At 38.5% G+C, this 22,455-nt stretch overlaps 1 protein-coding gene across 1 annotated transcript in view; it reads left to right on the forward strand.

The window, feature by feature from the left end:
- The first annotated feature begins 500 nt into the window (after nt 1–500).
- The window catches only part of YAF2 (YY1 associated factor 2), a 31,799-nt gene continuing 9,844 nt past the window's right edge, over nt 501–22,455 (forward strand). Inside the window, exons 1-3 of the mRNA XM_071423589.1 lie at nt 501–849; nt 989–1,114; nt 20,393–20,545. Coding sequence (XP_071279690.1) covers nt 824–849; nt 989–1,114; nt 20,393–20,545 — 305 coding nt within the window. The 5' untranslated portion in view covers nt 501–823. The remainder of the gene's footprint in view (nt 850–988; nt 1,115–20,392; nt 20,546–22,455) is intronic.

The following is a 22,455-nucleotide window of genomic DNA, read 5'->3' on the forward strand; positions in this document are numbered from 1 at the left end:
TGCAAAATGGCATCCTCGACTGTGAGTAGGCTCTGGTGCACTCTGATAATAGAGGTGATAAACGCCCGTGTCCTGTCTGAGGTTGCTATGATGCATGAGAAACACGCTGTACTTGCAAGCTTTTAAGTGCAAAAGTAGCACCGTGCACACAGGGACAAGGTAACACCTGGTTTTGGATTGGTACCCATTGCGTTCTCCCCTGGCCTCAGGCCAACGGGATGCTTTAGAGCAAGACTTCTAAGCAGAAGTTCGTATTCACTTTATTCCCGTTTGTTTCTTACTGTAAATCACGGCCTGGAGCAATTTCTGTGGGAAGAAGCACAAGACAATCTAGACGCTAACGCGAGCAACCTTGGGCGATAACAAGGGCGGCTTTAAGGGAAGAGCCTGCAGGCCGGCCGCAGTCGCTCACGCTGCCGCTCTGCCCGTTCTGCCCAGCGCCGCCTCCCCGCCGGGGCCGCCCCCCGGCGCCGGTACCGCCCCCGCTCCGCCCGCCGCCCCCAGCAGCCCCCGCGTTGCCCCGGCCCCGCCGCCGCTCGCAGCGCCCGAGCCGCCGGCGGAGCGAAGGTGCCGCCGTGCGCGGCCCGCCGGGCGCCGCGGCCTGCGGGCGCCGCTGGTTGGCGGCGGGGGGACACGTGAGCGGGGAGGCGGCGGCAGCGGCGGCGGCAGCAGCAGCGGGAGTTTCCCCGACAGCTGGAGGTTGCGGCGGCGGCTCCTCCTCCCCGAGTCCCCGCTAGAGCCCAGGGACCCCCCGCGCTCCTCCTTATTGACAAACGCACAAAGGGCCGCGCCGGGGCCGGGCCGGGACGCGTCTGGAGCCGGCATGGGAGATAAGAAGAGTCCGACCAGGTAGGGGAAGCGGCGGCGCTTTCTCATTCCCCTGGGCCCTCCGGGAGCGCGGGGCCGGCGGCGGTGGCGGCGGGGGCGCCCCGGGGGCGGCGGGCGCGTCGCGGCTGGTGCTGCCCCTGGCGCGCGTGTGTCTCCGCAGGCCGAAGCGGCAGCCGAAACCCTCCTCGGACGAGGGGTACTGGGACTGCAGCGTCTGCACCTTCCGCAACAGCGCCGAGGCCTTCAAGTGCTTGATGTGCGACGTGAGGAAGGGCACCTCCACACGGTGGGTCGCCGGCGGAGGGGTAGCGGGGGCGGCGGGGGAGCGGCTGCGCGGCCGTGACAGGAATTGGGGCCGGGGAGCCGCGGTGCATCCCCGGGCTGTGAGGGAGGGCGGCGTGACAGGAATCGGGTCTCGTTTATCAGGGGTGGGGGCGGGAACACGCAGCCTCCCCCGGCCCGGGGCTCCTCGGTGAACCTGACCCAGCGCTGCGCCGGCGTGTGTAGAAACAGAAATAATAAATACCAGGAAGGGCATAATTGCCTGCACAGCGTAACCCTGGAGAGCTTGTGCCCTCTCACGAGAAAGAACTGTCCCTTAGGGTGTGCCTGCTAAGACACTCACCCTTTAAATTCTTTTAAAATTTATTTAAATTTTTTCTATGAGTTTAACTTTGCCTCATACATAACCCCTTTGTTTGATTATTATTGGCAGTATTAGTATTATTTTAATTCGCTTTTCATCACAGAGCATCACCATGGAGGTTTCTGAGGGCAATAGGGGAGGGGGTGGATTATAACCCTTCAGTGTTTAGGGAGAAATTGTTAGCTGAATTGTGCTTTATGGAATTGTCTCCCTGTGTAACCGTGACTTGCCAGGAGGACCTTTTCTCTATACACCAGTCACAAAGCTTGCGGTGGATTAACTGGTTCCTGTGCCTGCCGGTGGCCTGAACATGTGTGCTTGGGGAATGGAGGCTTTTTACAAGCGAACCTGAGTGCACTTGTAGCCATACATGCTAATGGAAGAGAAGGTTGCTCAGGAATCCTTTCTTACCCTTACCATACCTATGGGTTAATCCCGTCAGCAAGAGAAGTTTAAATGGCAATCAAGTTGCAATCCTATCAAAAGCCGCAATTACATTGTAGATATTGGTCAAAGCAGTGCTGAGTATGACTTGCAATAAATGTTACATGTTTGAAATTGTAAGTGCAAGGTTGGGTCCAATTACTTGACAAAAATGGCTATTCTTTATTTCCGGAGCTAGTTTCCCTGACTTCTGAATTACAGAATAAATATTGGAAGGACTTCTCATAACTTCAGTTGTGAACATTAGTTGAATGCTGTGGTTTGTTTTTTAACAAAGGAAATCAGTAAGGTAAATGTGACAAGAGGGAATTGCATCTGTCACATATATTATAGTTTCCAGTTATAATAATGGCATTATATTTATATCACAGAGAGATGTCTACAGATCGGTATTGTTCAGCAAAATAAGACTGATGAATTCATGCAAGGACTTTAAAAACATAATGAAAAAAGCCACTTTAACATCCAGTCAGTTTGATAAGAAAAGTCAGTTTAAAATTATGTTTTATTACTTTGGAAACTCAGCTGGATAAAAGCATCGAAACTTAACAAACAAAAAATGGAGCTCCTGAGATACAAATATTTTCAGTGTCTTCTAGTTTCCCTACTTGAATATTTCCTCTTTTAAATAATTTTGCAACAAAGTGTCTTTTTTCTTTCTTTGGTTTCCACTTTCTCCCTGACAGTGACCTGGTATGCAAGCTGTAGTTGATAGGTTGATTTTTTTTTTTCTCTACTTAAACTCTGTAACAATGTGTCCCTGAGTAGGTTCATGGGACTCTTTTTCCCCCTAAGGTTTAGAGGAGTTGCATCTTCATATGACTGCAAAATCCAGGTTTTACACATGACATGAGGTAGATGAAAGTTGAAGTTTTAGGCTAGGCAGCTTTTGTCTCCAGTTCTGATATATGATTTGAGCCATTAAGTAGACCTTTGTGTCCATGAAGAGAATCATTAGGGTGCCAAAGAAACACAAAAGGCCAGCTGGGTGTTTGTTTTTTTGGTTTTTTTTTTTTTTTTTGTTTGTGATTTTTTTTTTCCTAAGGACCTGGAGTCCAAGTGACCGAATTATTGCCTTGGTAAAGTATTTGTTGGTGTTGCCTATAGGACAAAATGGTTTTCATGAACATGGGGCAGGATAACAATACTACCATGTTTTGATGACACCGAGAACACATTATTTATTTATTTTAGTCTTCCATTTTGAAGCTTGATGTTAGATTAAGGTGGTGCATCAGCATGGTTGGTGCTGTGCAATGGTTCTTACTTAAAAGTTTTAACTGTGGGGTTTTTTTAAGGATTAGAGCTTTGTCTATAAGACATTGTAAAATGCTACTTTTTTTTTTTAAATTCAGAGCAATCTCTTTTGTTGTGTTGAAATGTGTAATACCTGATTCTGCATCTTAAACTTCATTTAGTGTGACCAAAATTGCAGGTGGAAAAACAGGCAATTGTATTGAAGCTAAGTGGGTTTTAAGGCCACTGGAAATTAGGTGCAAAGTTGATTAAAACTTTTTTTTTAATACTTATTATGCATAAATACCTTTACAGAAATATTTTCAGGTACAGGTAGGGTTTGTGGGTGTTTTCACTGTTGAATAATTTCTTCTCTCTGAAAGAGTTCTCTTTAGTGCCAGAGGCTAGAAGTGGGTTATGTGCTTTAGTAATTGATAGAATTGTTAAGACTAGTGCAAATTTTTACAATTTCTTTATTGTATTTTATTTCTAGACTGAATTTTCAAAGCAGATTAGATCATGGAGTTAAATTTACTTTTTGTCTATGGCAGTATTGCATTGAATGGTTAAACTGGGCTGTCCTTGGAGAGGGATGTCCCAGGGGAATTCCTGGATGCTGCAGGGAGTGGTGTGACTGTTCCCACCTAGTACCAAAGCAGTGTCCCAGCATGGTGCCAGTTAGATATGCCCCAAGTCAGATGGAAACCTAAGATCCTATCTGCCAGATGGATATCCCTCTACCTTCTACTCTACAGCTTTTGCCAGGTATTAGTTTGGTCATGCTACTGAGGATCTAAACTCTCCATGTACACATGGCTTTAGCATTTACTTTCTAACCTAAATTGTTCTGGTTTGTTGCTTGGGTACTGAGAAATTACTGTGTTCCTCTTGATGGGAGAGGAACTGAGTATAGTAATTTTCTACATGTGACCTTTAAGACATTTTGAAATCTTTCTAGATGAAAGATGTTATATAAATGTAAGGAACATAGGACTGTAATAAGTACTCCTTTCTTGAACAAATCTCCTGCTGAAGTTCATTAGAAGCACAAGTAAGGAGTACTGAATAGAACCCTAATGGACTGTATTATAGAGGGAACTAGTAGTGACTGCTATATTTAGATTGCCTAATAGTTTCCATTATAAAGAAGCTGTATGACCTTTTTGAGAAGGTTTGTTGTTTGCAAAAGCCATTGTAATTTGGCAAGAGGAAAAGTCTTTAGGCTAAATAAGTGGTTTGATTTCCTTGCCCCATGAAATTAAGTTTTGCTGTGACTAAATCACTTGAAAATCTTCATTCCCTCTCTGTCACTCATGCTGTACAGAAAAGTCTATGCTAGAGCACTAAAAAAGCCCAGACTGGAACTGTGTAAAAGCAACAGAGGGCATGATGGTATGCTGAGAACACAGAATTATATGGCTCCTGGGGAGGTTATAATGGGGTTGCTGAATTTGGGTTGGCTCTCACAATTACTGCTTTGTCAAAAGACAGTTGCCTCCACTGCCAAGCTACCATTTCTTCTTCTGTTCTCATGGCACTGTCTGAATCAGGAGTGTACCAATACGGGTTGACCTTCAAGAATTGGGCTGGATCCTTGGACAGACCTTATTGCAGCAAGTATTTGCTCCCAGTTTGTCTGTCTTTCAATAGATGTTTGGATTTTGCTTTCCTTGCCAGCTAACACCATTAGTCACTGTAATTTAGATGTGTTGTAAAGCTGAAGATTAAGAGTTTGTGTTGCTGGGAAGAAGTACACAAGAGGATTGCCATTCCCTCTAAAGGAGTGCATGTTTCCTACTCTCTGCTGCCTTCTAGGAGGCTGCATTACTGCCCTATTGTCACCTCTCTGCTTCAACTTCCTCAGAAGTGTTATTAAAGCTCTTGTTATTCAGTTAGCAATAGCATCCAGATTGAAAATTACCTGTCACTTTGCTTTCCTTCATGTGTTTTTTATGCATGTGGTCTGATCTCTAGTTGCAGGATCCTATTCTTTTTTCCATGCTGTTACAAACCACTTCTCCTTTCAGTGTGAATGATGAGTATCCAGGGCAGTGTAGTGAGAGCTACAGGAGGAACTGCAAATACTGGCTTTTTAAACTTTGAAGTGCTTGTAATGATATTCTACTGTGTAAACAAAGCAAAAAAAGGATGTGGGGACATGGGATCAATTTCTCCTTTTCTGACTAGATAATATTCTCTGATTCTTAAATTACAGAAAGGGGCCACAAGTGTGGCTTTAAGGACAAAGGATGTTTTTACTAATAGTGAAAACTCTCTTGGCTAGTAGTAGGGGAAGATTTGTTTATACAAACATATTTTATGATTGTTATGGTTTTATTTTCTAGAACTACTTTCATTACTTGCTTTGAATTAAAACAAACCAACTTAATCTTGTTAATGGATCTGAGTCTTAGTGCCTGCTGTTCAAGCTCTTTTTCTTTTGTTTGACTGGGGAAAAGGGAGTGTAAGGAGATGAGAAAGGTACAAATGACTTCTGTGAAGTTTTGTGGGGTTTTCCTTTTTTTTTTTTTTTTTTTTTAATTTGGGTTTAGGGTGGTTTTATAAGAGGTTCCTATTTGTTACACGTGTTGTGAGCTCTTACATGCAATATCATTGATAAAATAGTCCCTGAAATTTGTAGCCAGAGTGAGAAAGTCTTGTTTAGTAAGGATGAATTTTGTGGATTTGGGATCTATACCTCTTAATGTCCTTTACTGTTGAAGTAGAGATAATACATAACCAGCCAAATGGGGGCATGGCTTCTGCATCCTATGATCTATTGATCTTCATCACTGAATCATTCCTTTTCTCACAGCCTGAAGTATGAAAAGCCAAATTTAAATCCCACCAGAAACCTAAGAGTGTGAGATATTAGGAACTGAGATAAAATCTTTCTATATTTCCTTGGTATTTGGTCGATGTTCCTTGACTGTGCCTGAGAGTTTGGCCCTCTAATGTATTTTATTATCATGTCTGATGATCTCCTAAATGAGATACAGGTCTCTGCTTGGAACTGCCGTGAGTTTGTTTTGTGCTTTGAGACTCATAAATAAAATGTTTAATTTTTTAACTTGGATATCAAGGTCATTTTTCTTCAGAAAACATGTGCAATGTGTTTAGTCATGTACCATCTGGATGTTTATAAGCACAAATCAGTTACATTTAATCAAATCTGGTATTTGTATTTCTGTTGAAATGCAGTACGGCTGAGGACAGAGAGTTGGTACTTCCCTTGTATATCTGGTTTAACATGTCTGTTTCACAACAGCTTGCTAAGGACTCTCCTGCCTTCCAGAAGCAGCCTCTGTGTGTGCACATGCGCCTGCGTGTCGGGGGAAGGTTGGGAAGGAGAAAAAGAGGAAGAGCTGCCTGTCATGCTGATTTCACAAGTACATGACTGAATCAAGCTCAACAGACTCAAGAGCTGTTCATTGCTTGTGGTAGTTTAGAGAAGGAGATATTTGTAGGAATGAAGTGAGTGGAAAAGTCAGACAGAGCTTGGTAAAATATGGGTTGTATATTACAAGTTTTATGGTTTAGTGTTAATATTAAATTATGAAGAGAAGCAAGAATAAATAGTTCTCTTTTGCTCTGTCGATAGCTGTTGAGTAATCCAGTAATTCTGGACTTCCAGTTTTCTTTTTAAAGAGAGTTTTTAAAACTAACCTTTGAAATTGTTTAGGAATTTATTTTCCCTGAAAAATATAGTGAAACTTAAGAATTCTGCACACATCATTTTCAATGTTGTTATAAAACAATGAATTAATTTTTATTGATTGGGTGGCTCCGTTAGATGTTCCTTGTAGGTGGAGCTTGTATGGGCAATAAAGAACGCAATGGGCAGCCAACCAAAAGAAAATTAAGTCTGTATTTTAGAAAGGAGTAGGGAGAGTACTGTTGACTTTTTTTGAGATTAAATCTCATGTTAAATCTTTGTAGTTTTGAACCTGACAGGTATTTTAATTTGTTGCTCTAAGAAGCTCATAAAAATCGCAATCTACTTGATTCACTACAGTCTGGTATCCTTTTGTATCTTGTTACTTAAGTAGGGCTTTTTTTCATGTCGTTGTGGGGCCTGCTGTGCTTTGTGCAGTCTATTTTGGAATTCATAATTTTTAGTTTGAGTCACCTTCATGCAGGATTATCTTGTCAGATAGTTCTCACCACCTCTCAGCTGGATTCTTGTTCTATTCCTTATTCTTTTTCCAAATTATAATTAAAAATATTAAATAGTATCCCTGTAGAACCTCACTATAAATGCTACCCCATAGATACGTGTAAATATATCTACAGCTGGTTGTTGGGAACTATTAAGCAAGCAGACTCAAATTTTGAACTACATTCTGCACAACTTTGTCCTCTTCATAATTTAGCTTAAGTGGGAGAATATATTTTTACTATGTTTCAAGTCAAGACTGGCAATGTGTATTTCTTTTCTCCTGGTCACCAGGGCTACTAGTCCATTAAAGAAAGAAACTACACTGCCAAGCCATTTGGCTTCATTCTTTAATGCTCCAAATTCTTAAATAATTTCTTTCTGGTATCTTTCTGAAATTGAATTAGATTGAAATTTTTATTTGCCCATTGTAGGATTTTTTCCCCCTTTTTTTTCTTCTGCGGTACTTGATGACTTCTTTCACCTTTCCTGTATTCTCTAAACATCTTTATCTGAGGGTGAATTTCATTAGAGGCTGTTGACTGCCATAAATAACATTCAGTGGTCTGTTTCTTTTATTCTAGCTTGAACTCATACTCCCTTGTTTAATTTGGTTTTATGGAATTAAACTTTTGTGTGGGTACTGAAGCAAAGAAGACTTTATGCCATCTGGTATTTGCTTTCTTTCCATGATTAAGTACTTTCCTTTGGGGCATAAGTAGTGTGTGTTTTGATATGTGTCGCATTGCTTGCTGGTTTTTGTTTTTGTTTTTTGGGGTTTTTTTGGTGGAAATGTCATCTTTGTTTTTAATGCCACCAGTTTTATTCTATGCATCTTTTATAGGGAAAATGGTCTGTCCTAGACTAAAAGCTACTAGGATTTGAATAAACACCTAAATTAAGATTAGGTATGTTAAAAGAGAAGATTAGCTAGCAAAACGAAAGCTCTTGTATCACTTGTAAAGTGATGAGAATTTGCATTTTCTGCCCCAAGTTTTTGTCCAATTTTTCCTTGATTGCTGTGACAGCCCACTCTGCCTGTTCCTGTTTAAAACTTGATAGAAATATCTGTACTTTTCATCTTGAAAGTCAGGTTAGAATGAACAGTATGCTTTGCAGAACATCCTCAGACTATCAAATGATGTCTTTTCTTGGCTCATACCATCAGCTACAAGATACTTTTGAAGTAGGCGAGTTAGAACAAAATACTGTGTTCAATTTTTATACTTTCACGCAGTGGCTTATCCTGGTTTAAGTAGGACAGAGAGATCCTGAGGATTGTCTGTTCTCTGAAGTGCATTCCACTGGTATGCAGTATGCTGATGTAGAGCAGGCTTGAACTTGGAGAGTTCAGCTGCAGAATGTTGTTGGGAGGCTTTTGGCTGGCAAACTTTCCATCAAAAGTCAGATTGAAGGCTAGAAGATATGACCTTGATGTCTATTACAAGTTTTTTCTTGTTTTCTTAGGAATTGAGGAGTGGGGAGGAAACAAGCAATTGAAAATTTTCCTCTTCTGACTAACTGAAGATTTGGAACCTATCTTTAAACTTTTCCAAAATGCTTGACTATTTTCAAGCATTCATATATATGACTAGCATTCATATACTTTCACTGTACCGTATAGCTCATATGACACTGCCTAGTAGAAAAAAATTGTGTGAATGAGTAGGGGTTTGAAAATTCACTATGGAAATAGAGTTCCCAACTCTAAAAGCTGAAAAAAGTTGGTTTGGCACATGCTGTGAAAGAAAAGTTATTTGTTATAGCTATCATTGACATCTGTGGTTAGGGTCGTGCACTAGAAATTCTGTAATTGAATAAGAAGGATAAAAGAGAATGTGACAACTCATTCTGTGGCATCTTTTTAGATTAATATTCATCCTATTCATGAAGAACATTATGGAGACTTAATTTTTTTAGGGAAAGCGTGTAGCCTTTTCCTCTACTTAAGGTAGAGGAAATTTACCTCTTCTAAATCTACTTTAAAAAAAATCTTTATGGAGCTGGCTCTGAGTGGAAGAAGTTTCTAGATTGCTGCCAGCTTCTGGGAAGATGACCCTTGCAGTGCAGAACAAATACAATAGGTCAGAAGCAAGCTCCTTTCAGTTTGAAGACAAAACTAGCTGTACCAAGTATTGGCCCTGTTCAGTGCAGCAATGACTATGCTGCTGCATCAGTGTGAACCTCATATTTTGCATGTCTTTTTGCATAGGTGCAAGGTTTCACAGTTTCTGCAGAAAAGGGACAGAGGAGCAGCATGAAGGATCCAATCCTTTGTGGGATCAACATTTGGAAGAGGTCACTTCCCCATGTATCCCAAGGATCTAGGGGTTTAGGAGACTGTAACCACTCCTTTTTCTGTAGGCTCCCAAATACTGCCTCCTCAGAGGATATTGTTAGAGGACATTGAGCTTCCTGACCCCTGCTCATATGTAGCTCATTGTCACCTAGGAAATGTAAATTAGTTGATACCAATATGTTTCTCAAGCAGGGTATTTTCAATGTTGCTGTCACACTGAGCATTGGTGCACCACAGCTTGTGGCATATGGGGAAGAATTCTAACAACAGTGTGCAAGAGGTTGGAGCCTTTTAACTGGTTGTTGGAGAAGTAACATTTGATGGCAGCTTTGAAAACTATTCCTGAAGATGAACTTTGTCTTTCTAAAGGTCCTGATACAGATAGTTCTTAGAGCAGGCTGTTGTGCACTGTACCAGTTGTCTTCAGGAAACTTGCTGGCCTCATCTGTTAAATGTCATCTGGAAAATAGGGCATTCCCTTTAAGGGAATGATTAAATAGGGACACTGCCTCAAGGGGTAGTTTTCTGCACATTTTTACAGTGACTGATAAAACCATATGGGTCATGTGAGTCTATTCTAATTGAATCAGCTTCTATTGAAAGATGGAGTTGCTAGAAATGCACTGAATGGATGAATTCCAAGTAAATGATTCATACTGTAAAGCAGCTAGGAATATGAAAGCACAAATCAGAGCTGTCTGAAAGTTAGAATTCAAATATACATAGGGTGTGTAGAAATTGCATTGCTACTCTGCTATATGCAGATGGATCTATATCATGTTTTTTTCCTACAGACCACTGGCTCCATTGTTGGCACAGTCATAATTATTCACTTGCATTATTTGCTGAGGCAGTGAAATGGCCTGTTACACTCTAGCTTATGACAGAAGTAATGGTAATGAGGAAAAATAATTTTGGATAGCAAAGTGTTGAAGATGCATTTAATCATGAACTGCTTCAATGCAGCAATAAAGACTAGTTTCTCACAAGATGGCTTTGTGTGGTGATTAGTGAGGTCATATTCATGTGACACAGCAGGCTAAGTGTAGTTTAATCTGATAGTTTTTATTCTATGAATAGCTTAATAGAGTACTGATGACTAAAGGAGAGTGAGCTGATCTGTGTCAGAACCCAAAGACTGCTGTTTCTGGTAGTGATTTAATTTAATTGCTAGCAACTTGTACTTGCATTACAAGAACTTGGCAGTAGGAAATATTTTTTACTTTCCACAGGACTTAAACTGTTAGAAATCAGGAGTGGCATCATAACATGAGCTGCTTCCTTCTGTGTAGAACACAGTTTCCAAGATCCAACTGCCCACAGCATTTGCAATACTACTTAGTATACACATTGTCCCTGATGATTTCCTGTTTGCTTTAAATAATATCAATGAGCTGCTTAATAGTCACTGATGTAAACTTTTTCTATTAGGAGGTAAGTTGTGGCTTACTGGAACTTGATCTCAAAAACCAGCAATAGTAATGGAACAAAGGTTTGTGCTGGATTTGTAGAGAAGTTGAAAAAGCAACTTCCTTTGTTATGGAATAGTTTGGCAGAACCTAAAAGCTCTTGTACAAGGTGCTGCAGAAAGAGATTGTGGACTAGATATGATAGTCAACAGAAAGTTACATGTAATTTTAAAAAGCAAATTTTTGCTTTTGTGTCATTTTTTTTGCTTATGTGTCAAATCTAGAAGAAAAAGTTAAGTTAGTTGAAAAATTGCCTGATAGAAGAAAATAGAGTCTAAAATGCTGTAGCTGCTGGTCTGCAGATATATGGAAGGATATTTTAAAAGCTGTAGTACATTTTGTGTGTACAAATGCTTAACAATTCTCTAATTATTTGGGAATTAGTGTTTTACATTTGACAAAAGTAGTCCCTCTACTATTGAAGTTTAAAAAACATTGCATGCTTTTAAGTGTTTACTGTCAAACTAACACTGGAAAATTTCATTGTCCTGAAGCACAAAGAAAGATCAGTAAAAAAGGTAGGGAATTGTTTGCTTGGTTTCTGTGCCAGACTTCATACACTTACACCTTAATGGTACAGATATAAGCATAAACTGGAATAAACGGCCTAAAATGTAACAGTTAAACTTTTACCTTCTTACTTGGAAGTTTAATAAGACTCTGCCACTCTCTATATGTCAAATTGGTTGCTAATTGCCAGCATTTTTACTTTAGGACAACCACTGAAGTGCCTGAATACATGTATGCATTTCTTGGTTGTAGTTATTTTTTTTTTCTGTATTATAAAGAATTCAGGTAACAATTTCTTGACTCCTAGGAAATTCTTTTGCATTTTAAGCCTTGCTAAGATTATGATGCAAAATTTAATTTGGTCCTGTTTATTTTACTTAACACTGACAATACCATTTCAATGTCTATTCAAATGTAGGCCTCAGCCTTCCAACATTTTTTGTGAATTCCTAGTATTGAAAAGAAGAGCAGTCTCTTTGAAGTTAAGCTCTTCAGAGGCAGAAGTTAGCTCAAAGCAGGGAAGAGTCAGATAGCTGTGTATATGCTTAATTTTTAGCTGAATGTTTAGGTGAAGTTGGTTACGTTTTTGTCCTTGAAACCAGTTACATTGGGAGGGAAAAGAGACTCTGGAATAGACATAGATACAAAAATCACTAGTGTTAGTGTACCTGTTTTGCAGAAAGACTTTTTCACTCTGATAAAGAGTGAAGACATGCCTGAGGAATTGGAAATGTTAATTGCTTGCTTGACACAGTAACTTGTTATCAGTATATGGGGGTGGGAGAAGGGAGGTAACCCTGAAAAAAACATGGCTAAAGGGTGGGAGGAAAGTTTATTGACTTCTTAGTAAGGTTTACTTCAGGGTAACGTGTGACTTGTTGCAGAAACTGAATTTGAAGTATCTTTCTTTCATTCTGGAGCCATCTAGATGTTCTGCCATCTAAATCTACATCATTGATCCATCATGGCAAGTCACATTCCAAAGCTGCTGGTTGCAAACTGTTCTGTGATATGCTGAGTGAAAAACTGTCTAAGCTGTATTACAAAGTTAGAGTTAGATCTTTGTATAATTAATGTCTTTTTGAAAATGTACAGGAAGCTTCATACTCTAAAATTGCTGCAATATTCAACTATAGATGTGCCCTGTAAAAGTTACTGAAATAAATACTGTAAGAATTGCTCAAAACATTCATATCTATGTGAAGGTATTCTAATATGTTACAGGAGTATTCATACCTTAGAAAATCTTCTACTTAAAACCACTTCTTCACATCTGTCAATTTGTTTAAAAAGCTGCTTACTGTACAATCATGCCTCTTTCTATTTGTCTCCCTGTATATGTCTGCTTGCTTTCAAGATTAGGAACAACCTTTTACTTTTTAATTAATTGCTCTAGTTACTGTGTTAAGAGGTATTTGAGAATGTGGCCCTTAGAGAAATGAGGACGTGCTGGAGGAGTTTTTAGCAGAGACTAGCTAGAATATGATGAGGAAGTAGAAAGTATGTGAAGATAAGCTTTTCTTGACATTCCAGTAATGACTGGAAAAATGGAGATTAGAGTATTACTGTGGATATCAGATTTCTATTAGCCTCTTGAGACATTAATATTTAGGATAGATGTGAGTGGAAAATGATCTTCAAATAAATTATAAGATATTTAAAGTCTGTACATTTGTATTGCAAGATGACCCAGTCTAGTAATGAAAGAACAGAGTAGAATTTGAACGATCAACTTTGTTCTCAACAAGATTTTAATGCCCTTAACTGTATTCTGTTTAGACTTTAAAAGACATGTATGAAACAAACATCAGAAAATCAGGATTTTTATCAGGGTTTGGAATGTTTACAAGGCATTTCTGAAATAATTGCTAGATGAGGGAGTTACAAAAGCTGGTGGAGGAAGAATAGTAGTATAAGAATCATGCTGGAATTCCATTTAAAAAAAATATTAGCTGAGTCAGCTCAGTTAGAAACAAAGCAGCAGATAGAAAGGAGATAGACAGATCTGCAGGGCATGAGTGAGAGAGGGATACAATCATCTCTTCTATCTACAGAAGGCTGCTTTTTAAGCCATTGTCCTTCATAAGTAGTAAATGAAGAGGAAGGTGGGATTCAGGAACACTTTAGTGGTTAGGAGCTGACTGACTTTCTCTGGAGCCCAGTGAATAGTTCTAGGTATTTTTTCCTACAAGCTGGTTGACCTTGTTCTTTTATGCTTTGCACAAAGATACTGAATTGGGAATGCTTGATTGATTTTAGAGTTTCTACGACATTAGTCATAACTATGACGAGTGTTCTAGGTTTAATCCATAATGCATCAGCATACCCTGTCTACAATGCAGTTTTTGGAATGATCTCCAAGACTTTCCCAAGGAGGCACCATAGAAAAAGCCATATGTGGAAGCTCTAAAGGCAAAAGCATTTCTTTTTTGTACTGATTCTATTTGTTAGCAGTCAGCTTCATGAGTTTGACCAAAGATGGCATATATAAATAGATTATTTACTACTTGTGAGACCTCTTGACTGTAGCAATTTTGCTAATTCCTGTAAAATCCTGGAGAGTAAAATTCAGGGTGCTAATTGACTAGACTCCAGGTTTCCCAAGAATAAGTCCTGTCATGCCATGCTGGTGGGAGAGAAAGACCCTGATGTTCAGAAACATGCTGAATTCACTGCCTAAGCCCTGTGCAGTGAGGGCCTAAAAGCAGCAAGAGTTGAGGAAAAGATGTGGAAATTTGCATTTGCTTGGAAACATTTATTCTGTCCTCATGAATCTCCTGAAAGGGAAGAAAACTGTAAATATAAAGATTTCTCATTTTTGAGGAAATGAGTCTGTGACCAAGGGTAAGATGAAATCAGTCAGGTTTCTGTTCCAGAAAAGTCCATGTCTTCTTGCAGGGAAGATAAGTGTAGATAAATGGTACTGCTTAAGGATTAGGAGTGTCTTTGAATAAAACCTCTTTAAGTCTCTGAAGCCAGATTTGTTTGGTGGTAGGGTTTTTTTCCTAAGAAATGGAGAAAAGGATGACATTCATTTGCAAAGTTGGAATTTTGAAATGTATGTGATACCACATAGAGATTCTACATTAAAAAATGTGAAAACCTATGAAGAAATATCACAGGCTTTGTTTTTCTTGGGAGCTTTTCTTTTTCTGGGAGGGAAAACAAGGTAGGAGATAAGTTACTGCTGATCAGTCTTAAACTGTTCTGATGAATAGACAATTCCAGGTATATAGTAGTTACCCCTTCTGTTTGATAGTATCATCATGATCATAGAGGTCTTTTCCAACCTAAAGAATTCTTTGATTCCATGGTATTACCTCTCCCATTGAATCCTGGTGTCATCCAAAAGGTAACTGATTAATATTTGGAAGAGATATTTGAGTCCATGAATCCAGAATAAATCCATGCCATTTTGGGCAGCTAGGACATAACATCCTTCTGTAGGAACAGACAATTTCTTCCTGATTTTTAAGATAGGACAAGTTTAATAGGAAACCAGGAAGTAAGAGGAATTAAAATTCTATCAGATTTTTGATAGCTAAGTAAAACTGGACTGGGTTATTCTCTAGTTATTGGAGGAAAAGTTTGGCAAGTAAGTTGACCAGAGCCCAGTAGCAGACTTAAATATCAGGCCTAATGTACTGTTTTAAGTTTTTAGATAAATTGTGTGTGTCTCTAGCTTTAGAAAACAGATAATTTGCCACTTGAGACAGGATAAGCCGCTGGCAAGAGGTATTGGCCTGAATTGAAGCCAGGGGTTGGTTGGACTTGAGGAAAGGGAAGGAAAGGATCAGATTAAAATGGAAGCTCTTCCATTTTAAGCAGAATTGAAGGATCCAGGTTTTCTTTTGAAGAACATCTTTCAGCTTGATTGAATGCTGCGGTGACAGCATTTTCTTAATCTAGACCCATTGTGTTTCAATTGGGAAATTGTAATTTTACTATTTCTGCAGTAGTAAAATATACAAAACAGGAGATAGAGCTTCAGGAAAGAGTGTGCCTTTGAATAAGTTGCCCGCTCTTCAGGATGTCTGAAGCCTCTAAACTGCACATTATAGATGACAATACACTTCCCTCAACAGGTTGGAAAAAGCACTGGGATTTAATTATAACATCTAGATTTCTGTATAGAAAAGTATGGGTTATGTGGACCATTTCAAGTCCAGGATGGCTCCCCCTAAATCAAAGCGAATGTGTTGGCTGCTCTGTTGGACTGTTGGTGTCTCTGTGCTCTCTGCAGCCTCACTTGCTTGGCAGGACTCCGTGCTGCTTGGCAGTCTTATTTGGCTGGCTCTGGCCATTCAGGATTTGTGGCACCAAATGGACAAATCAACTCCCAACTTTACATGCAGGGCTACCTCATGCTAACACAGAACTCTCTTGAGATGTAGGTAGATTTGGGGATGGTTCATGGAAAAATTATCACAGTTGGCACGATCATGCTCCTTGTTTCCAGACTGTGGCACACGAACCCTAAAGCTGATTGACAGATAAGTAGTTCAGGTCTGTCGGAATTGGAGCTTGTACTCTGAATAGTGCAGAAGACATTAGGTGCTTTGTGGACTTGTAATCGCTGCAGAAGCAGAATTGTGCAAATGTAGTTGTGCTCTATATAAATTAAATTCAGCTAAACACCAAGATGCTTCAGCATTAAGCCAGTTTGGTTGTCTGCATGTTTGATGCACAACTTGGGCAACTGAGAGTTTACTGTACTTTCTGGTGTCTGTGTTGGTCATCAGTATTGTATAGATATTTTTTGTTTACTTTGGTTCTCAAAATGGATCTGCTTTGCTGTGATGAGACCAAGTTACTCACCATATCAAATTAGTCAAAATCCTATTAATGCAGGCTATTGGTGAATAGTAGGTGAGGGAAGTCAAGGAAGCATGTACTGCTGTGAGATGTCCAAATTTTTTTATGTGCATCACAAGTATTGTGTTGAGCTCTGGGTAATGGAAATTACTCAGGGCAACAGTTCCAGATATCATGTGGTCTTCTTGAGAATTTTTCATCTCTAGGCATGTAAATTTCTGTGCTACAAAGATTTTTTTTTTTAAGAATGTCAGCAATGAAAACCAGTTCATCCTTCGCAGTATTAAATATTTTAGAGTGTCAGTACTGAATGAGTTTCTGCATGCAAATGCTAAAGCAAAGACAAGTTTCTGCAGCCTCTGTAAGTATGCTTTCTAAACCAGCAGCTAGATCAAACCTGGTAAGATAAAATGTAGTTACATCCTGCAACAAGAAGGCTAGAGTTAAAATGATGACATCTTTGTTTTTGAGCATTTATGGGAATTTAGGGGAAGACAAAAACTTTATCCTCATATGTTTGTCTTAATGACTATTGGCTGTTAAAGGACCAAAAATGTTAGTTTTTCTAATTTTTTAAAGGAGACTATGAAGAGCCTATCAAGTAGGACCTTGATAAAAAACAGCATTGGAATTAGATAATTAAAAAAAAGTGTAATGGATGAGATTGGGATAGACGTGTAGGTAGAAGTATGGCTGATGTCAACTTAGAAGAAAGATAACACTGTCTAAAAAGGAAAACTAGATGGAGAAGGGGAGTGCAGTATTCAGAGATGTGATGTTTAGAGATCTCTTGGAGCTCAGTAAATCAGTTTCTTGATATGGCTACAGTGCTTAAACCATGAAGTTCACCTCTGGAAAGAATTGCTAGCGCTTATCTTCTGTAATAGTGTATGCCTTTCTCTGTGTTCTGCTTTGAATGACTAAAGTGGAATTACTAGGCAAAAATACAAAGCTTTTAGGGGCTGGCTAAATAATAGGTATTGTTTTTATGAATATTTCTGCTTGTAGTTCTGAATTGTTCAGTTGTGGTGGTCCAGTAGTGGTCCAGTGATAGAGGCAAAAATGCTTGTAATCTTAATGCAAAATATTATAGAGCTTCTTTCTAAACACCAATTAGCTCAGGTGCTCTTGAATATTCTTAAAGAGCAAATTACCATAAATATAAACAAAAGGCCATGTTAACATCATATCTACTTAATCTGTAGCAGCATATTGCAAGGAGTCTTTAACTGGCTTGAAAATGACTAATTTAAAATGTTGTATTTTGGCAAATCATCAAAATCAATTTCCTGTTACAGGGATAGTTTCTCTTATTTTTATCTTCTCTAAAATAGCCTTTTCTCTATGAATTTATTCATGCTTGAATGACATGATTCAGCTACCACTAAGCAGGAACAATTCTATCAGGTTCAAGCTTCATGAATGTAGTAGAGTTATCTCCTGACACCTGCATGGCTTGTGAAGTGCTTGGTTACAGTTCATTAGCCCCTTTTGAGTACCTGGGGAAAAATTGAGCACTTGAAAGGCATTCCTAGTGTTGAGAGATTAATTACTTTTTTTCCTCAATGTTTTTAATATAGGAACCTTGAATGCCTCATTTAATAAATCAGAACTTGAGAAAGCAGATAATAAAATTTAGAACAGAGATGTAACTGATAGCTGTAGAAAAGATTGACAACAAAAATATGGCTCTTTAATGGAAAGAATCTCCTGTCACAGCAATGCCATATATAACTTCTTGATTAACTTTTAGTGCATCTTCCAAAATATGATTTCTCTCTGTTTTTTGGGGTTTTTTTTGTCTTTACTGACTTCTGCTCCTTGTTGCAAAGATTTTTTTTCAGTCCCACTCATTTTATGGTATTAGGAAAAAAGTTCTAAGACTAGGACTTAGAACTAAGCTTAATTTCCCATCTGTACTCTAACAGAAATTATCTAGTTTGCCCTCAGGAACTGAAATGGTTATAAATTCAGATCTTACTTGGCTAAGATTGTTTTTTCCCCTCTCTACCCCTTTCTAACAAGTTTCCACAATCATGGTGTTGCCCACGCCCCTGGGAAACAATTCCTTGTGTGTCAAGTTCACTAGTGTCTTAGTTCATAAGTAACATGTCTGATCATTCTCTCAGGGCACTGTGTAGTAATGATGGGATTGTCACCTGACTGTCATGACAAACTGTATCCCTGTCTCCTGGAGCAATCTTCAATTCAAGACAGATCATCAGTTTTCTGTATATGTCACAACTGTTTTCCACCAATTATAAGCTTGTGCATCAATTACACCTTGGTGGTTTTGCTCTGTTATGAAATACTGTGAAAAGAGGTTGAAAAATTCTGAGGCAAGTTTTCTTAAAAATGTCTTATGTACTCTGTTAAGCTGCACATTTGTAGTCTATTGAGCCCATTTGAGTTGTTCACTGTGGGCTCACTATAGTGTGTGCTTTGCAAGGTTCTAGTGCTTTTAACTGGGGAGTTTTCACTAAAGGGATTTGTTCCTGTTCTTCCTCCCTCCAGGAGTCAATGTAGGCTCAGTTCATGAGTGAGTAAGGGGTAGTCTAGTTTTTATCCCAAAGTTCTGTTGTGTTGACAATTTATTAATAGTCATTCTTTAATTTATTTTAATTCATTAAGAACTTACTGTGAAGACTCATGAAATCTCAACTGATTAATATTACCTCTCTTTCCTACACTTTGAGTTCTTGTAATTTGGCTTTCAGTCTGTAACTTGGAACTATTGCAGTCATTACTGAAAATATAACTTGTTAATGCGAGCTGCCTTGATTTCCTGCACTTGTTATTTTTCTCATCTCTTCACCCAAGCAAGCAGTGCCAGTAGTGTGATCCTGTGAGTTGGGATAACTAAGTATGTGTGTGAGCTGATGGCTTCTGTTGCTTTGATAACGGTTTTGTATTTTCAGAGTATCACAGTGCATATAATTTGTGCTTTTTCTATTTTTAAAAGACCTAACATCACAATCCAACTAACAAAACCCAAGAGCTTGGCAGGGTAAGCATTCTTTTGGAGAAGACATTTACATCTTCAAAGTGTTAATAACAGAAACTTTTTATATATCATGACTTGAAATTTCTTAATTCCAAAACTGCAGAACAAGTAAATACACTTGCAATGTAATGAGTAAAATGTTTCATTTCAAATTAGGATCATTGAATTCCAATAAAAAACAGAATAAAAAAATTAATCCACTTCAAAATAATATTTTGGAAAATGTAAAACTAATAAACTGTTGAAATTCTTTTGCCTGCTGTTGCTCTTTTCACACTGGTTTTTAGTTTGGATCAAAACTCAGAAATGAAACCTGCACTGTGTATACTGATGGAATGTGGTCTTATGTTTCTGTTGCCAGCTTCCAAAGTGTATGTGTTCTGACAGCTATAGCCTACATATTAATTAGCAGTGTATATTTTTCCAGTGAACAACATGATAAAAATTACACAAAACAGGATTTATTTATTGCCTCCAATAAATTTGTTTGAGCTGAAAACACTTGAATTTTATTCTATAAGGCCAACAATGGCTTTAGCTCTGATACCTCAAAGGTCAGCTTTTTCCTTTTTGTGATAAGGATTGTCTGCTTCTGTACTGGAGTAGACTCAAACCAGACCATTCCAACATTTGAAGGGGCTGGGAGTGAGTGGTAATGTAATTTCTGGAAGAATTGTCTTTTGGAGCTCACTCTGAGCTCTCTGTCTGGATATGACAGCTGCAAGAAGAGGGCTCATTGCAAATATTGTCTCTAAATGCTGTAAAATAAAAAAAAGAATTTCATTTGTTGATAATGCAAGTAAGTGAATCAAAAGGCTATAATGGGTTTAAATTTTATATGCTGTCTTAATGAAGTATTAACAGCAAGATATGTTTAAACAATATTTCTTCTTACAGTGATGGTTAATGTTAATAACTGAAGTGTAGACAGTTTGAGACTTGAAAAGTCTAAGCATTATGCATGTCTGTATATATGTGCACACAGGAAACCTCGACCTGTCTCTCAGCTGGTTGCACAACAGGTTCCTCAGCAATTTGTGCCCCCTACACAATCAAAGAAAGAGAAAAAAGACAAAGTAGAAAAGGAAAAAAGTGAAAAGGAAACAACAAGCAAAAAGAACAGTCATAAGAAAACCAGGTAAAAAATTTAGAAACTTTTGCGGTATTCATAAAATGTCATTTATGAACAAAAATAAGAAAGTGTTCTTTGATTTTACTGGTTTCTAAGTGCTGTGGCAAACAGCTAGGCTATATATTGGTGTGAAGTTTTTTGGTTTAGGCTGTCTATAAAATATGAAGAAGACCTGCAGTGTGTACTTGTGGCCAGAAGATGGAGATCAGCTGAACAGAGAAAGAAAGACTTTTTAAAGGTTATTTAGTGTATTGTTTTAAGAGTTTATAGAAGTGTTTTTCATACCATACAAAACTGTTGATAGGCAAATTGATGATATTAATATCTGGAAAAAAGAGGGGATGGGAGTGATTAGTTTTCATGCAAAATAGTAGTGGGAGGAGAGAGAACCAGTACCAGACTAGAGATGAGTAGGGAAAATAACTCAGTTATTGATAGCCTTGTAGAACCCTTCAGCTTTGAAGGGCTGAACTAGGACATAAATTAATGTGACAGGATAAGGTATGTCAGTTACCTAGTGACAGAACTCTCTATGCCACATCTGGAATGCTGAAGGACTCTTAGAAGTGAAAACATGAAATATTGCAGTACAGACAAGCAGTTGTAAAAGCCTTTATCTTGCTGTAAGGAAGGAAGGTGCAAACTGCTAAACAAAAGCAGCAGGTTTAATCCCCAATTCATCATAATCTAAGGATAAATTTATTGTGGCAAGAATGCTGTGTCAAAAAAGCTGAAAAGTGTATAAGACATGTAGTCTAAGAGTCTAAGCAAATGTGGGAGGAACTATTGACTTTTTTTTTTTTTTTTGGAAGCACTCCAAAATAGCCCAGCCAAGAAATATCCTTTGGGATTAGTTATGCAGAGAAGTAGCAGATGCTTCTGTTGTGCCTGAAATAGGATCATTAGGATCAGAACAAGGAAGAGACTGAGTCAGTAGAGAGCAGTCATTAGGAAAGTCATGGTTAGGATTAAGGACACTGAGGTGTTATTTCCTTTCATTTTTCTTTTTTAAATACTCAAATCTACAAGCTTACCTCATGCAGCTGAAGTACTTCAGTTATGAAGCATTTGATGTTAGCGTAGTGAGCTTTAGTTAAGCCAATTATAAATTGAAATATTGAGTAAATTGCAATAATACAGTAAAAATGCAAAAAGTGAGACAGGGAAAGATTAGGAAATTTGAAAAAGACCTAAAATAAAATCTTGGGCCAAAATACCAGTATGATCTTGCATTAAGAATTGATTTTTTTTTTTAATGCTTCAAACCATTAATTTTTTTCAAGAATTGTTTCGCTAGGTACAATAGTAAGTTAAGAATGCCTGATTAGTTTAGGCGGATTTCTTCAGTATTTTTTAAAAAAAGGATATCCTTTTCTTTTTGCCTTAAAATGTATATATTATTGCTGGAAACAACTACAAAAATCTTCATGCACACTCAGTATAAGTAATAATCTCCAGGTACACAGCACTTGCACATGTTGATAATTCTGAATTTTTCACTCTATTCCCATGACGCACATCAGCAGATTTTCAATTTTTTCTGAGTTACTTCAGTCATGCTGCTTCAGCCTCAGGGGAGCATGATGTCAAAGCCTATCTCAGTTGTAGTGGAGAAAAGACACGAGTTGTTTCAGCTGAAGTGAATGGGAACAAATTCTACTTCAAACAAAGTTGATGATAGGGTAGAGGTTAGAGCTGTGCTGTTATCACACCTGCAAACATGTGGTGTCATTATTTTATTGCAGCTTGAGCCAATGGTAGCTGTGGAGTCAGTAAAATGCACAGATTGTGCTGTTCATAGCTGCTTGTGTAAATTCAGCTGTCTGGTATCAGTTTTTCATGGTGATCATGGGAAAGGACTAAATTGAAAGTATTTTATGCATGTCACCAGCAAAAATATGATGTCAAAACAGAAG

This window comes from Agelaius tricolor, unplaced genomic scaffold (assembly GCF_023055355.1).
Source record: "Agelaius tricolor isolate 1412-34295 unplaced genomic scaffold, bAgeTri1.0.p SCAF_3, whole genome shotgun sequence".
NCBI classification, from domain to species: domain Eukaryota; kingdom Metazoa; phylum Chordata; class Aves; order Passeriformes; family Icteridae; genus Agelaius; species Agelaius tricolor.